We start from the raw sequence: 18458 nt of genomic DNA on the forward strand, positions 1-18458 counted from the left end.
TACTAGAATTTCCCTTCTTTCCATAGTCTGCTCTCTGGTACAACTAAAAGTTAGTTTGATATGGTTGCACGCTCTCATTCTAAGGCATTCCTGGTGAGTATATTTGTGAGGATGGCAGCTGTTCTTGTGTGATGATGATCTCTAATACAAATCTAATTCAGAAGTATTCTTCAGCCAAAAGTGGTAGGGAGACTGTGCCAGCACAGCATACCAGTGTCTTACCTTACAGCCATATAACATGCACTGTGCAGTCACTAGAAGTTGGAGCAATTGAAATGAATGCTTAAACACTATATGAGGATCAAATAATTGCAAAGGTTATTACAAATAAGTAATGGATAAGGAATAATGAATGCAAAAGAAGGGTCTTCATCATGAAAATGAGACAAATTTTTAAGTTTATTTCTTTGCTTTTGCTGACCTGTCAGCTAGACACTAATGATTATATCATGTTCTACTTTCAACAGCATCTCAGAATGATACTTAAACTACCAAAGAAAAATTTGCCAAGCACACATTTATTTATTTATCTATGTGCAGTTTTTTTCCCAGGAAAGTTCACTGGGTCATTCAGAGCCCATTTTCAGTTGAGACCTGGGGAGAAAAGCTCCTCAATATAAACAAATTAGCTTATGAAGTTAAACACCAGTTAGAAATCCAGTGACAAGACAAATAGAAGAGACAAATTACAATAATTTTAGAGATAATTAGAGCATAGATGAATTTTTGGTAAACATAGCATAAAAGTAGAAAATAAAAAATATATACCATTAGAACCTAGGTATTCAGGGAAGCTGAATGCAAGTACAATTCCAGATGGAAGATAGATATACATGTAGAGAAATTTTGAAGTTGGCAGGATTTTGGATTATTCTAATGGCTAAAAGTAGAACATTCCAATTTTTGGCTAAAAAGTAAGAGTAAAGAAGTTGGTCAGGATGCAGGTTTGGCTTGCAAACCTGCAGAAGTTGCTGATTCTCAGATCTATTTGGGAGGTAGTAGCTGAATATAGTGCTAAGGGCAGGACAATCAGAAAGTTTAAAGATAGGTTTGTGAGCTGTAGTTGGTTGAAGATAGGTGGGGTAGTTTGGTAGTTCCAGACATTTTACAGAGTGTAGAGCAGTACAGTGATGGGAGAAGTTTTTGGAATTTGTTGCAAATTTTGCAGTTTTATTATAACACATCTCAAGCTTGGCCTTTAGAGTGGTTTGAAGGTTGGTAAGCAGAGGGGCACCATACATAAGAGAAGGGAGTAGGCAAGTGGAGGCAAGGGTTTGTTTAGTGGAGGGGCTGAGAAACTGGTTGTACCTGTAGAGGATTCATAGCTTCTGATGAGTTTTTCAGATGTTGTGTTTCAGGTTTATTCAAATTTTAGATGTTCGTCTATGGTGACTCCTAGAAGTTTTGTGTAGCTAACAATTTGTATTTGTACCTTACTTTGGGAATAGCTATTAAACATGGTTTTGTCTAACAGGATTGGTTACTCAAGGATGAACAGCATAATCTTGGATTTATTTGGGTTAAGGGCTAGCTGGTTATTATGCATCCAGGACTCAGTGGGGGAAAAACTTTTTGAGTTTTAAGTTGGAGTTCAGAAATAGAGTAAGCCAAAGAGACAATAGTTGAGTCATCCGCATATTGAATAAGAGTTCCATGGGTCATAGATGTATGGAAATTATTAATGAAAATATTGAATAGGAGGAGACCAAATCCGCTGTGGTGGTGCTGCGGTAACATTGTCACTACACAGTAAGATGCTGACATGTTCGACTCTCAGCTAGAGCTTCTTCTGCGTGGAGACATGCGTGAATGGGCGTACCTTCGTTGAAGGTTGTGCATTAGGGCTGGCAACTGAGCACGTAAAAATCAACTGCCAATCATTAGCGGACCGGAGTTCCGCTGTAGCAACCTCTAACTGGGAAAAGCCGAAAGACACAACAACATTGAATAGGAGGAGACCAAGTGTGGAGCCTTGGGGAACTTCAGTAGAGGTGTTAAGATAAGAAGAGATAGATAGTTTTGCCATTTGATGGCCTCTTGTCTGTCTTTTAAACAGCTTGAGAACCAGTTGAGAGTGGTGGGGAAAAGTCCAAAGTTTGAGAGTTTGGCTAGTAGTAAAGGGTGGGAAACTGTATCAAACACCTTTAATAGATCTAAAAAGAGAACCCAAGCAACACAAAATGACAAAAAACACTAAACCAACTGCTGGAATCCAAACAGAAAATGACCAGAACCAGTTAACAACTGTTTTATTACAGGAATTAAGTGCTTTTCTGTGTATATAACATACACTTCTTCAGAATAAAAAACATTCACAAAAATTCAGTTTAAATAACCCACTAAAAAATTAGTCTTTATCCACAGCTTGTGTTTTAAGACTTATGTTTCACTATATTTAATGTGTTATTATGTTGTACATTTTAGGGAAACATTAGGTTAGTGTTTTCTTAGTATATATTTGTATAGACTTTTATGTATTTTATTATATGAGCAAGTAGCCTTTAATATTAGAATTGGTAGGTGTGTTGATGGGTCATGTGATTTTTTTGGTGGGTTATTTAAACTGAATTTTTGTGAATGTTTTTTATTCTGAAGAAGTGTATGTTATATACACACAAAAGTGCTTAATTCCTGTAAGAAAACAGTTGTGAACTGGTTCTGGTCGTTTTCTGTTTGGATTCCAGCAGTTGGTTCAGAGATCTAAAAAGAGGGTAGATGCTATTTTCCCAGAGTCATGAGCTCTGTTAACAGTATTCAAGAAAGATATGAGGACAGTTGTAGTGCTATGGCCAAGTCTAAAACCATGTTGCATAGAAGACAGGAAGGGCTATGAAGTAGACAGGGCATCAGCTGAATGTGAATGCACTTTTTTTAAGATCTTAGAGATAGGGGACAGAATAACAATAAGGACAAAAGCTGGTGATATTTATGTTTTTGCAACCCTAATGAAGAGGGAGAATGAAAGTTTTCTTCCATAATTTGGGCACATAACATTCTCAAATGGATCTATTAATAAGAATACTTATAGGGAATGCAATGGCTTCAAAAGCAAACTTTAGAAATATGGGGGATATACTGTCAGGTGTGTCAGAGCTTTAGGAGTAGTCTTTTAATAGTTGTGGTAGAATTGGGATTAAGAGTGAATTTGAGGGTAGAATGGGTGTTGGGTTCACGGGTAGATGAAGTGCATGTAGAGATCATACTTCTCAACTACTTAGAGCAAGAAATCTAGACAAAGCCATAAATAATGGGGGCAAAGGCCCATAAACAGGGACAATGTTTAAATATTGCTCTTAACAACTTAGAAAGATGTTAAAATAACAGGTTTTGTGTTAGCATTAATTTTCTGAAGGGTATGAAGTCTGAAACTCAAATGTATGTCATTATTTTCTGACTTCAATACTTAACTTGACAATGATTTGCGAGGAAACCACAATTTTATGAAAAATGGACCAAAAATATGAGACAAAAATGTAGACATTCTGTGAAAATCTGTACAGTTGAGAGGTATGGTAGAGATAGGGAAGGTTGTGGAGGTTTTTGGCGGAGCAGCATTACTTATGCAGTCTCTATCATGAGAAAAGCTAGCAGTAATGTCAGCTATAGAATTTAATAAAGAAAGAGTTAAAGAGAGAAGCCATTTCTTGAGAAGGTTTGTTGGGATGTGTAAATGAGCTATTTTTTGTGCCAGGGTTCAGGAGTGATGTGGTAGAATTCCAGAATGTGTTAGCGTTTTGTTTATGGTTCGACTACAGTATTGAATAGTATGCATTTTATCTTTATAAACTTTTTTTTTTTTACCTTATTACAAAGATATTTAAAATGTATCAGGTGAGGTTGATTTTTATTAGTTTGATACTGTTTCCATATTTTATATTTATATTTATATTATATTATATATTATATTTTATCTCTGGAGTGCATCAGATCTTTTGCAGGCTTGGTCAGCCACAGGGCATAGTTTGTTTTGATCTTTTTCAAGTGAAGGGGTGCAAAGCTATTTAGCATATTCAGAAATATAGTATTAAAATAGTTGACAGAATTGTCTAGTGGGAGAGTTTTTAGTTTGTGCCAGTTAATCTTTTTCGGGTATCAACAAAGGTAAAAAGTTTGAAACCAGTTAGGTTCCTTATTGTTTTGTAATGGTGTTGATTTTGGTTGGAGGAGGGGGATCAGTGGATAAAGGCGTGGACTCAGGTTGTCTGGAAGAGTGCCTGCTACAGATGTTTTATTGGGGTTGGAGACAAGAATCTAATCTAGTATGGATCCTATGGTGTTATTCTTATTTGGTCTGCTTGGGGTGTTTATGAGCGGAGTGAAGTTGAATAGATTAATATCAGAAGCAGGGATGTTGGAGCTCAGGTTTAGCTAGTTGATATTTATGTCACCTAGGATAACAGTTTCATTTTTAATGTTACTAGAAATCCAGGCAAGGATTTCTCCTAGTAAAGGTATATTGTTTCCAGGGGTACATAGAGAACTATGATACACAGATGTTTGCAGCTGTTCATTTTTAGGAAAGCAATAAGAATTTTGGGATTAGAGAATTGGGGAATAGGATTTGTATAAGCCACTATGTTGAAGGTGTTTGGAAAAATTAGTGCTACTTTTTTTATTAGGCCTATCAGATCTTATAGTTTGAAAGCCCAGGGGAGAAATTCAGAATCATTAATGTAGGGTTTGAGCCAGACCTCTGTCATGGCAATAATGTCTGGTTGATTATGGGTGATCCAGGCATGAAAATTAAATATTTTGTTGTGAATACTTTGAAAACTTAAGGTTATCATGTAAATAGATTTGTGAGAGTTAATTCCAAGCGGAGGTGTGGTGATATTATTTGAAGGGGGACCTGGATTGAGGTGTATATCTCTCAATAAAGGTACAGTAGTGAACATAAATATATAAGCTAGTGGCTCTTGTTTAGAGGGAGATTTGGCATGAAAAATGTTACTGTTCACTGACTTAACTTACCATCAGATTATGTAGATATAGTCTCTGCTTAGCACTCAGATACTATAGACTGTTATTAACACACCTGGTTGTTTCATTCACTTACATGCATTTTAATAAATGAATGTAGTATTAACAACTAATGACTCTTTACTTGTTTCAGAGGCCATCTGCAGTGTGCACAGTGACCCCCACTACCATACCTTTGATGGACTGGCCCATACCTACATGGGAAACTGCAGCCATCTACTATCTACGATCTGTGCCAACAGCACTCTACCTTACTATGAAGTTGCAGCTGCAAATGAATTCAGAGGGGGAAATACACATGTGTCATATGTCAAATCAGTTTCTATTGATGTCAACAGTTACAGCATTGTACTAGACAAAGGCAAGGTGGTCAAGGTAAGGTTTACCCCATGCTTTCAGCATGTACCATTATGTACTTGTTAGCTTCGATGTCTTTCATGATACATAGTTTGACTGGAGTGATGCAGAGAAGTCTTGTACAAAAATTAAAACATAATTTGTTAAATACAAAGAAACATTACAGTTCATTAACATTAAAAATGAAATACCTGAAGACAAAATCCTTTTTAATAGAAGCACAGCAGGATGCTTTTTTCCACCAAGTCACAGAAATAGTAACATGCAGAGATGAGAAGGAGGCAGTTATTATACATGTACAACAAACATTAGCACACTACTGTAATGGCACAACCACACACTATAGATTGACACAAGTGGATTGGGTTAGCTATATGTACATATATATTATACAAAGAACATTAGAACAAGGGCATAATCACCTGCTACAGATTCAGACATTCTCAGAAGTAGATTGTTGGACTGGATATTTGTACATGAATATTATACATGTATAAAGAACATTAGAACAAATGGCAAACCCACCTGCTACAGATTCGCACATTCTCAAAAGTGGATTGGGTTAGCTATATCTACATGTATATTACACAAATATAAAGAACATTAGAACAATGGCATACCCACATGCTACAGATTCACACATTCTCAGAAGTGAATTGGATCAGCTGTATATACATATATGTTGTACATGTAGAAGGCACACCCACCTGCTAGAGATTCACACATTCTCAAATGAGGATTGGTTCGCTATATGTACATACATATGTATTATACCTGTACAAAGAACATTAGAACAATGGCACACATATGTGCTACAGATTCACACATTCTCAGAGGTGGATTGTTGGGTTGGCTATATGTACATGTATATTATACATGTACAAAGAACATTACAACAATGGCACACCTATGTGCTACAGATTCAGACATTCTCAGAAGTGGATTGTTGGTATGGCTATATGTACATGCATATTATAGAAATACAAAGAACATTAGAATAATAGCATACCCACATGCTACAGATTCACACATTCTTAGAAGTGGATTGGGTTAGCTATATGTACTTGTATATTATAAATGTACAAAGAGCATTAGAACAATGACACTCCCACCTGCTACAGATTCAGACATTCTCAAAAGTGGATTGGGTTGGCGATATGTAAATGTACAATAAATATGTACAAAGAACTTTAGAAAAATGACATACCTATGCGATACAGATTTACACACTCTCAAATGTGGATTGGGTTGGCTATATGTACATGTATATTGTACATGTATAAAGAACGTTAGAATAGTGGCCAATCCACCTGCTTCAAATTCACACATTCTCAGAAGGGGATTGGGTTAGCAAAGTGTACATGCATGTTATACATGTACAAAGAACATTAGCACAATGGCACACCCAACTGCTACAGATTTAGACATTCTCAGAAGTATATGCACACGTATATTGTAGCTGTACAAAAACATTACAACAATGGCATACCCACCTGGTACTGGTTTATGCATTTTCAAAAGTGGATTGGGTTAGGTATATATATACATGCATGTTGCAGATGTGCAAAGAACATTCGAACAATGGCACACCCACCTGCTTCAGATTCACACATTCTCAGAAGTGTATTGGAATGCCTATAACATGTACATGTACAAAAAACATTCGAACAATGGCACACCCACCTGCTACAGGTTCACAAATTCTCAGAAGTGAATTGGGTTAGCTATATATAAATGTATATTATAAATGTACAAAGGCACAACCATCTCCTACAGATTCAATTACTTGCAAAAGTGGATTGGATTGGCAATATGAACACGTATATTATACAGGTACAAAGAACATTAGAACAATGGCACACCTATGTGCTATAGATTCACACATTTGCAGAAGTGGCTTGAGTAAGCTATATGCTCATGGATGTTATAAATGCACAAAGAACAGTAGCCCACTGCTGTAATGGTGACCCCTTTATGAAGTGTATACATTGTGTGTGTGTGTGTGTGTGTGTGTGTGTGTGTGTGTGTGTGTGTGTGTGTGTGTGTGTGTGTGTGTGTGTGTGTGTGTGTGTGTGTGTGTGTGTGTGTGTGTGTGTGTGTATATATATATATATATATATATATATATATATATATATATATATATATATATATATATATATATATATATATATATATATATATATATATATATATATGTATCATGTTTATTTTATATTTGTTTACTGGTGTAGAATACAGAACAAAATTTTCCTATTTGAAAACTCTGCCAAGGATACATCAGAGTGTAACAAAACTGTCTATAGAATGCATGAGAATGTAACAAAACAATGCACAGAATACAACTGCATTGTAGTTAACATATGTGCTACACAATGGGAAAATCAATAGTTTTTATAAATGTGCATATATACATAAAAAGAATAGAAAGGGAGATAAAATTACTAAAACAGGAATAGAAGTGAGGGAGTTTAAGGTGGTAATAACTTGATGAGCAAAGTCAATACTTTAGAATCCGTTGAGAGTGAATGGTGTGTATTTGATGTGGAGGGAATGTAAAGCAGCATGCATATAGCAAACCATTATCCACTTTTGAGAATGTGTAAGTCTGTAGCAGTTGGGTGCACTTTGAAATGGTAGTGGGGTATAGCCAGTGTACCGAGCTGAGTTAAATGATGTGCTCTCTGGCTAGGCAGCTACAGTCAGACTATTTTAATAAGTAATTCTTAAATTGTGTCCTAAAGAAGAAGTAGTTTGTATGTACATTTAAGCCTGGGGGGAAGTGACTGCCATAGTTTAGAGGCAAGCACTGAGAAGCAATGACTAGTATTTGATATTCTGATAACTTGTGTTTGTAGTGACAGGCCACCCCCGGCTTGGCATCTGTGGTGATACATTTCAGTTGTAGTAAAAAGTTTATAGAAGACAGAAGGAAAGGGTTACTAGTGTGAGTAACTGGAAAAGTAGGAAGCCAAGAAGAAGGTAAGCTCTGGCTTGTCCTGGAAGTTACTTTACATTGGAAAGATTGTGGCAGCTATGTTCCTATATATAAGTATGTATGTATCTCTATAAGTGTATTAACACATGCCAGACAAGCTATACATTCCATAATAATGTGTGTGGGTAAGTGTGAGTGAATGTGTTTGTTTGAGTGTTTGTGTGTTTGTGCACGCACGTACGTGGGCGTGTGTGTGTGTATGCATACAACTTTGGCATATATTAATACAAATGAACAAAAGGGAAGCAGTGGATCAGTGCATATTGGGAAATATGCATTTCAAAATGTTAACTAGTACTGCAGAGAGCTCAAATGTCTATAGTAAATACTTCAAAGTAGTGATCATGTTAAACTATTCATACACTTACAAAACTAGTATTCTTTAAAGAGCTGGATTCAATAAGATAACATATAAAAGATATCTGCACCATTCATGGGATGAAAAAGTCTGTTTATTAGGGTCTAAATCAGAACATCGAAGTGTTAAAACTTCGAATGTTCTGATATCGAACACTATTAAGAATAGCAAAGCTGCAGAACAGCAAATTCTTTCCTTGAGAAAGAATTCGGTTGGCCATTTCTGTGGCTTCACTATTCTTAGCACTGTGGTGGAAAGTTACAGGTTGGGTTCAGGTAAGTGTGCAATTGTTTGTACGTTAGGGTTAGGGGCGGGTTAAGTGAGTTAGGGTTAGGGCGCAGGTTAGGTGAGTGTGCGATAGTGACGGACCTTAGGGTTAGGGTTTGGGTTAAGGTAAGTGGGTAGATAGTAGTGTATGTTTAGTTTAGTGTAGCATTAGATGTAGGAATTTAAGTGTATGTGTGTGGTTGCTGTTTGTTTGATGTGCTTGTGTTGTGTGTATGTGTTTCAGAGCAGTGATTTTTTTCCATGGGAAAAAATTTGCTGTTCTGAATGTTCGATATTTTCATGTTTAGATTTTTTGGGGGCGAGGAAATAGCGTTCACTATTTTCATCTTTCGATAATGTGATATAAATGCGTTTATTAATGCTAGCTCATACTTTTGCAATCAAAGCTTCTTCTGGTAATCGAAAATCTTATATACTCACATAACATTCTAAAATCGCATTTTCTAAAAACAATTAAAAAAATCCCATGATCAAAATAATTATTTCACATAATAACATTCTTAAAACCATATTATACTACTTATCTTGGTTATGTCGTTCCTTCAGTATAGGCTTAATACTAGCCATACCATTTAAACCTGGGCTTTTATAAACCTTACATTTAACAAACCACTCTAGTCTTCCTTTTTTATTATATCAACTATATCTCCTCCTCTTTTGTGTTCTTCAAGAACTTGTAGAAACATAAATTTGAAACACAATCCCTAGTTTCTTTTACATGCTTATATAATGCATTAGTTTTCACCTGTATCCTTATGTTTGACAAATGATTACCTATGCATTCTTTTAACTTCCTATTTGCCTTTCCTATATAAAATGTATTACATACATCACATTTTGGCATATACACAATATTTTTGGTTTCAAAATTTGCAAAAACCTTTTAATGTAAACTGTATCCCACTAACAGGCTATCTAATTTGTGTTGTTTTTATTTATGTATATATTACAATAAATGCATTTTGTGCATCTGTATATACCTTTTTCTTTCACTCTTTATATGATTAATCACCTTAACCTGTTTCCTTATAATATAACCTGTTTTTCAAAGTTTGTAACTTCTTGTAACCAAAGTTAGATCTTTCTTCCATTATTTATTTTAATTGTGGGACATTTGGGAAAATATGCCAATATTTCCTAACAATATTCTTCACACTTCTCATCTTCCTATTATATGTTAGCATGCATCTAGATCCCTTTTTATGATTATTCTCATTATTGTTGTTCTGTCCTTCACATATCTTTAAAAAGATACGTATTGCTTCCCATTCTCTTTCATTCTTTATATCATGTATTCATTCCACTAGCCTTCTGTTATCATAACCTATTTTTTCTGAGTTCATCAGCTATGTCTTCCATTCGGCTTTCTATATTTACATCCTTTGTATTTAACTATGCTACCCTCAACATCTGACCTTTAACTATATCATCAAATGTAAATGATGGATTCATGCTGGTACAATGTAAATATATATTTTCACTTTTTTCTTACATAATGATGTCTCTGTATATCCATTTTGTTCTTAATAATCGTTATATCCAAAAATCTATTTTAGTATAGTACACTGTTTTCTTAAATGTTAAAAAGTATGTTGTTCTATTTATGTACATGATAAATTCATCTACTGTAGCTAAAGTGCCATCCCATATTATAAACACATCATCTACAAACCTTTTTGTGGAAAGTAACTTGTTATAAAACTGATTATTTTCTTCTGAAAATACATATTTGGCTTCCCAGATATTCATTACAATATTAGCATAGATGTTAGCTACATCAGTCCCCACAGCTACACCCTTTCCTGCTTATAATATGCATCCTGGAATATGAAGATATTATTAGTTAACACAATATATAACAAATTTCACAAGGGATTGATATTCATTTGTACAGAAACAACTTCTGAACTCATATATTTTCTGACAGATTCTATTCCTATATCATTAGATATAGTTGTAAATAATGAATCTACATCTAATGTTATGAAATAATAGCCATTAATATTTTTCTCAGTCAACCATGTATAAAACATATGTAAAAAGATATGTATGTTTTATATAACTATTCATAGTGTTTAATGTCACCTTTAATCTAATTTCTAAAAACTTTAAAACTGGTTCACTCTCCCATACTTGAGCGCAATCAATATGTTGCATCAATAGATTTTATATTGATGTATGTATTTTTGGTACACCATATAATACAGGTATTTTGGGCAATGGGGTATGTAAAATTTCAATCTCACCATTTAAATGCATGTTATAGACAATTGTATTTACTTCACTAATTATTTTCATAACAGCTCTTCTTAATATTTCCTCATAATTAGATGTACCTGACAACATATCAAACATTGTTTTCTTATAGTCTCTTGTATTCATAATTACTATATCCACTCATTTGCCTGCATTTTTTATTACTATATCTTTATTTTCATTTAAGGACTACACTATTCAAATTAATATATGCATTTCTTTGCTTGGTGGTATACAGTTCATATATTTCATTTTCATAATCTATTTCAAAAGCAGAAATTAATGGGTTACTTACTGGCACAGAGACACACATTCTTTTTATTAACTGGTGACCTACATCATTCCTTATACCAAATATTAATTTCAAAATGTAACTGTCTGGTCAACAGCTTCAGTTCAGATAAGGTTTGCAATATATCTATTGTACCTACTGGTGAAAATGCAAGACCTTTGTTCAACATTGCCAGCTTATTTTTTTTTCAGTTGATAATCTGAAAAGTTAAAGTTATCTACTCACCATAATATTCCATCTGTGTTTTCCATTTTCATTCTTCTTCAGTTGATGGGTTTAGATCTGAGACTCGGATCTGCCTCAGCTGCTTCTTCAGATGATCAGATGTAAGAACTCTGAAGCTCCTCCCTTTACCCACAATGACCCACCAGCCTAACATACCTCAGACTGAGTTTCTTCAAATAGGGAAAATAGAAAGGAAAATGGAAGATGGAACTCAAACTAGGAACAAAGGTCTTAGATCTTTCCAGAAGCAAAGGATGGGAAGAGGTGGGTGGGAAGTTGAGGAAGAATGAAAATGGGCAACACAGATGGAATGTTATGGTGAGTACATAACTGTTTTTCTGATTTTTACCTTTTCATTAATTTCTCAACTGATGGGACAGAGTCTCCAGCTACTGAAACCTTGGGAGGCCCTCATGGAAGGATATTCAGTACTACAGAGCCAAAGGCTGCTCTGCTCCTGGAAATCAAATCTAATTTCAAATGAGCTATAAATGTGTGAGAATTAGACAAAGTTGCAGCTGCACAGATGTCATACAAGGAAGCCCTTGAAAAACAGACTGCAGAAATTGCCCTAGAGCTCATGGAATGGGCTTTAGGAGATTTGGGCAAGGATAAACCTTTTTAACTTCAGTTAATCATTTGGCTAATGTAACTTTGGATACTGTTTTGTGCAGTTTGTTAGTATAAAAGTAAACAAATAACTGGTCAGATTTCTTGAAGTCTTTGGATCTGTGAAGATTAACACAAAGTTATTTATACTCATCATAAAGATTGCTCTATCATGGTGTGAATGGGAGGAGAAATGGGGTAGGGGTTATCCTGAAGGAACAGTATGCCAAGAGGGTTTTGGAGGTGAAAAGAGTGTTGGATAGAGTGATGTTTATTAAGCTGGAAATTGATGGTGTAATGATGAATGTTGTTAATGCATAAGCTCCGCAAGTTGGGTGTGCGATGGAATTGAAAGAAAAATTTTGGAGTGAGATGGATGAATTGGTGGTGAGTGTACCCAAGGGTGAGAGACTGGTGATTGGAGTGGATTTCAATGGGCATGTTGGTGAAGGGAAGAGAGGGGATGAGGAAGTGATGAGCAGGTATGGTGTTAAGGAGAGGAATGTAGAAGGTCAGATGGTAGTGGATTTTGCAAAAAGGATGGACATGGCTGTGGTGAATACGTATTTTAAGAAAAGGGAGGAGCATAGTGTGACGTACAAGAATGGAGGAAGATGCACACAGTTGGATTATATCCTATGCAGGAGGGCCAGTCTGAAGGATATTGGAGACTGTAAAGTGGTGACAGGAGAAAGTGTAGTTAGACAGCAAAGATTGGTGGTCTGTAGGATGATGTTGGTGATCAAGAAGAGGAGGACAAGTGTGAGAGCAGTGCCAAGGATCAAATGGTGGAAGTTGAAAAAGGATGATTGTGAGGTGGAGTTCAGGGAAGAGTTAAAACAGGCACTGGGGGGGGGCAATAAAGGGTTACAGAATAGCTGGGAAACTACAGCAGAGATGGTAAGGGAGACAGCTAGAAAGGTGCTTGGTGTGACATCTGGATAGAGGAAAAAGGACAAGGAGACCTGGTGGTGGAATGAGGAAGTACAGGAGAGTATACAGAGAAAGAGGTTGGTGAAGAAGAAGTGGGATTGTCAGAGAGATGAAGAAAGTAGACATGAGTTTAAGGAGATGGGGAGCATGGCAAAGAGAGAGGTGGTGAAGGCTAAGGATAAGGCATATGGAGAGTTGTATGAAAGGTTGGACACTAAAGAGGGAGAAAAGGACCTGTACTGATTAGCTAGACAGAGGGACTGAGCTGGGAAACATGTGCAGCAGGTAAAGGTGATAAATGATAGTGAGGGAAACATACTCACAAGCGAGGAGAGTGTGTTGAGCAGATGGAAAGAGTACTTTGAGGAGCTGATGAATGAAGAGAATGAGAGAGAGAGAGAAGGTTGGATGATGTGGGGATAGTGAATCAGGAAGTGAAACAGATTAGCAAGGAGAAAGTACAGACAGCTATGAAGAGGATGAAGAATGGAAAGGCTGTTGGTCCAGATGACATACTAGTGGAAGCATGGCGGTGCTTAGGAGAAATGGCAGTGGAATTCTTACTAGATTGTTTAATGAAATCTTGGAAAGTCAGAGGATGCCTGAGGAGTGGAGCAAAAGTGTTTTGGTACCTATTTTTAAGAATAAGGATGATGTGCAGAGTTGTAGTAATTACAGAGGGATAAAATGGATCAGTCACAGCTTGAAGTTATGGGAAAGAGTAGTGGAAGCTAGGTTAAGAAGGGAGGTGATGATTAGTGATCAGCAGTATGGTTTCATGCTGGGAAAGAGCACTACAGATGCGATGTTTGCTCTGAGACTGTTGATATAGAAATATAGGGAAGGTCAGAAGGAGTTGCACTGTGTCTTTGTGGACTTGGAGAAAGTATATGATAGGGTGCTTAGAGAGGAGTTGTGGTATTGTATGTGGAAGTCAGGAGTGGCAGAGAGGTGTGTAAGAGTGGTACAGGATATATATGAGGGTAGTGTGACAGTGGTGAAGTATGCAGTGGGAGTGACAGATCCATTTAAGGTGGAGGTGGGATTACATCAAGGATCAGCTCTGAGCCCTTTCTTATTTGCAATGATGATGGACAGGGTGACAGACGAGATCAGACAGGAGGCCCCATGGACTATGATGTTTGCAGATGACATTGTGATCTGTAGTGAGAGTAAGGACCAGGTAGAGGAGACCCTGGAGAGGTGGAGATATGCTCTAGAGAGAAGAGGAATGAAGGTCAGCAGGACTAAGACAGAATATGTGTGTGTGAATGAGTGGGAGGATAGAGGAATGGTGAGGATGCAGGGAGTAGAGGTGGCAAAGGTGGAGGAGTTTAAGTACTTGGGATCAACAGTTCAGAGTAAGGGTGAGTGTGGAAGAGAGGTGAAGAAGAGAGTACAGGCAGGGTGGAATGGATGGAGAAGAGTGTCAGGAGTGATTTGTGACAGACGGGTACCAGTAAGAGTGAAAGGGAAAGTCTACAAGAGGGTAGTGAGACCATCTATGTTGTATCTGTTGGAGATGGTGGCATTGACAAAAAGGCAGCAGTCAGAGCCGGAAGTGGCAGAGTTAAAGATGTTAAGATTTGCACTGGGTGTGACAAGGATGGACAGGATTAGGAATTAGTATATTAGAAGGTCCACTCTGGTTGGACAGTTTGGAGACAAAGTCAGGGAGGCGAGATTGCGTTGGTTTGGACATGTGCTAAGCAGGGATACTGGGTATATTGGGAAAAGGATGCTAAGGATGGAGCTGCCAGGTAAGAGGAAAAGAGGAAGGTCTAAGATAAGGTTTATGGATGTGTGAGAGAGGACATGCAGGTGATTGATGTGACAGAGAAAGATGCAGAGGACAGGAAGAAATGGAAACAGATGATCTGCTGTGGCGACCCCTAATGGGAACAGCCGAAAGAGAAGAAGATACAGATGGAGCATATGGTCTCCCTTATTTGAAAATTTGGGAAAGAAAACTGGTAGATTAATAACCTGGTTTATGTTGGACTCAGAAGCTACCTTTGGCAAAGAGGATACATTTGTTCTCAAGGACACCTTATCTTTGTGAAAAACTAGGAAAGGAGGTTCAGAAGATAGAGCCTGGAGTTCGGATACTTGTCTTGCTGATGTGATAGCAACCAGAAAAATGATTTTCTAAGAAATAATCAGAGTTCTGTTTTGGCTGAAGACTCAAAGGGAGCTTGTGTCAAAGCCTGAAGTATGATAGTTAAATCCCAAGGAGGAGTGGGATCCTTTAATAAGGGTCTAAGTAAAAGGCTCCCTTAGAAAGGCTTACATAGTTTAGATGAGGCTATGGAAGAGTTATTTTTTCTGAGGCGGACATTTGAAATGACAGCCAACTGCACTTTAATAGTTGAAAAACTTGCACCTTCACTGAAGATTGAAGCTACAAATTCAAAAATAGATGGCACAGGAACTGAAAAAGGATACAGGTCCCTGCTAAGGGCACAGAGAACAAATCTCTTCCATTTCTTTTGTAAACTTTCCTAGTGGAAGCTTTTTTTTTTTTTGAAAAGATAATACAATATGATGTACCGGGGAGGAGAGACAGGACTGTTTAGCAATCAATGAAACTGGAGAAACCATGTGGTCAGTTTGAGGCCTGTTAAGTCTGAATGCATTATACCTGATGGGTGAGATATGAGGTCTGGAGTGGGATCCAGCATACAGGGGTGGTGAAGAAGGTGAGTCCAGAGGAAGGGGAACCAGATCTGATGGGGCCATATGGGTGCAATGAGGACAACTGTGCTTTTAACCAGAGTGCTTTCTGTAGAAATTTGGGAATGAGAGGTAATGGTGGGTAAGCATAAAGAATACTGGAGAGCCAATTGTGGATTACAGTATGGCCCGGTGACTCTCCCATTGGAGGGATCAGGGCAAAGAACCTGCTGTATTTGTTTTTGATGGGAGAGGCAAATAGATTGCAGCACAGCTGGCCCCATTGATACACCACTACTGAGGCATCAGAATGGACCTGCTTAGTTGTCAGCATTCACAATGTATTTCACTGGAATGTGCATTATATGAAAACAACTGGAAGAGATTGCCCATTGCCACACTCTCATTGCTTCTCAACAAAGTGGATAAGATGTGTTTGTTGATGAACCAGACCACTGACATATTGTCCATCTAAACAGCAATTGTCATGGACTGGCAAATGTCTTGCGAAGCCTGCAACGCTAGAAGGACTACTCTCATATCCTGGACATTATATGTGTCTTGGCCTCTTGGGAGGACCATATACCTTGTACTGTTCTTCCCAGATTGTGTTCCCCCCAACCCCAGCTGAGGGGCATCCATGGTCACCATGGCTAGGGCCAGGGGAAGAACAAATGGATGTTATTTGCAGAGGTGGTTTGAATGAATCTTCCAAAGAAGATATCTTTTGTATGCTTGTATAATCTTGACTGGAGTAGTTAATGGATGTTGAAGAATGGACAACTGGACTGAAAGTGTCCATTGAAGAATTCACAAGTGGATCTTGGCCAGAAGAATGAGTGTGATAGCTGCTGTCATGGATCCTAGGATGTGTAAGATTAATTGTGATGGAAAAGAAGAGCTTTGAATCACTTGCTATCACTTTCTTGACTTGTTACCTCAGTGTCTGCATGTGAGAAAAGGGAAGAGAGGCTATCTGACTGACTGTGTCTAGACAAGCACCTGTGAAATCCAGACACTGCATAGGTGTGACTTGAGATTTGTTGTAATTGACAGTGATTCCCAGATGAATGCATAACTGGAGCAAGTAGTCTTTTGCCTGTAAAACTTGATGTCTGGTTGGGGCAGTTAGGAGCTAGTCATCTAGTTATAGAAACACCCAGAAACCCAGCAGTCTCAAATGAGCTGCTATCACTGCCATGCATTTGGTGAACATCCTGGAGGCTGTGGTGAAAACAAAGGGCAGTGCTCTGAACTGGTTATAACTGGCTTCCAGCTGAAAGTGCAGGTATCTTACAGAGCTCCAGTGCATTTTGATGTGATAGCACACATCTTGAAGATCTGTTAAGCACATCCAATCGCCCTTTTGCAGCAGAAGCAAAATGAACTGAACCATAACCATCCAAAATATTGAGTACTGTATGAACTGATTAAATTTTCTGAGATCTAAAATAGATCTCAAGTCCCCTGCATTTATTTTGGCACCAAGAAGAATCTTGTGTAAGTTCCAGATCCTCTATGGTCTGGGAGGACCTCTTGGATGACTATTTTCTAGCAGATTTGTTTATTTCTAGAGATGCTACTTCCCTCTGATTGGGTGGAAAACTTGGAACTTTCTTCACATTGGTGGGAGATGTTAGAGAAAATGGTATAGTATAACTGCTAGATATGATTCTCTGTACCCAGGAATCTCTTGTAATAGATATCCAGGCTTTCTGGTACAGAGACAAACATCCCCTGACTCCCTCCAGAGGGGAACAGGTGGGCTTTCTTTCAGGAGCACTGATGGGGCTTATCTGAGAAAGAATCCCTGAAGCCCTGGTTGTTTGGGCCACCTCTGCCACAAGGATAGTGTCTTTCATTTGAGTTCCCCCTCTGCCCTTGGGGAGCTGTCTCCATATGAATCTTGAAAAGGACCCTGCGGTTTTCTAAATGACATTTTTTTACCTGATTCCTTGATAAAGGTCTTTGAGGTGTTGAAAAACTTACACCCATGGCAGACAGGGTCTTTCCTTCTTGTTCACATCTGGAGGGCATGCCTTTTACAGTGGGGCTGAACAAGGAAGAAAGTGCATTGATGAATGAAGATTTAAAGGGCTCCACAAAATCACACAGTCGCATCCAGGCATGTCTCCTGCTAGCTAAGCCTGGACCCACTACCCATGAGGTACCTTTCACTGCATGGCAGATCAACCTCATGGACATATTTGAAATAGACTGCAGGGTGGTGAGTTGTGAGGCAGTTCTATTTTGATCCTTAGCAAACATGGACCCAGAAGGAGATGTGGTAAGCTCTAGGTCACATCTCTTTGTAGACTCATAAAATGTGCCATATAATTCACCGACCTGAGGGCAAAGTTCATTGAAGTGTATACATGCTTCTCAAATCTGTCCAAAGCCTGGGACACCCTGTTAGGGGGATGGACAGATGAACTTGTTCTGCCAGTTCTTTCTTAGTGGCTGCAGTCACAACCATGGCATCGACCAAG

General features: G+C 37.8%; 1 protein-coding gene across 1 annotated transcript in view; it reads left to right on the plus strand.

The window, feature by feature from the left end:
* LOC122801223 (IgGFc-binding protein-like) overlaps positions 1 to 18458 on the plus strand; it is a 691109-nt gene that overhangs the window by 220235 nt on the left and 452416 nt on the right. Inside the window, exon 21 of the mRNA XM_044070776.1 lies at positions 5114 to 5355. Within this exon, the coding sequence (XP_043926711.1) occupies positions 5114 to 5355 (242 nt within the window). The remainder of the gene's footprint in view (positions 1 to 5113; positions 5356 to 18458) is intronic.

This window comes from Protopterus annectens, chromosome 4.part1 (genome assembly GCF_019279795.1).
Source record: "Protopterus annectens isolate FY-2018-M chromosome 4.part1, PAN1.0, whole genome shotgun sequence".
Classification (NCBI taxonomy): Eukaryota; Metazoa; Chordata; order Ceratodontiformes; family Protopteridae; genus Protopterus; species Protopterus annectens.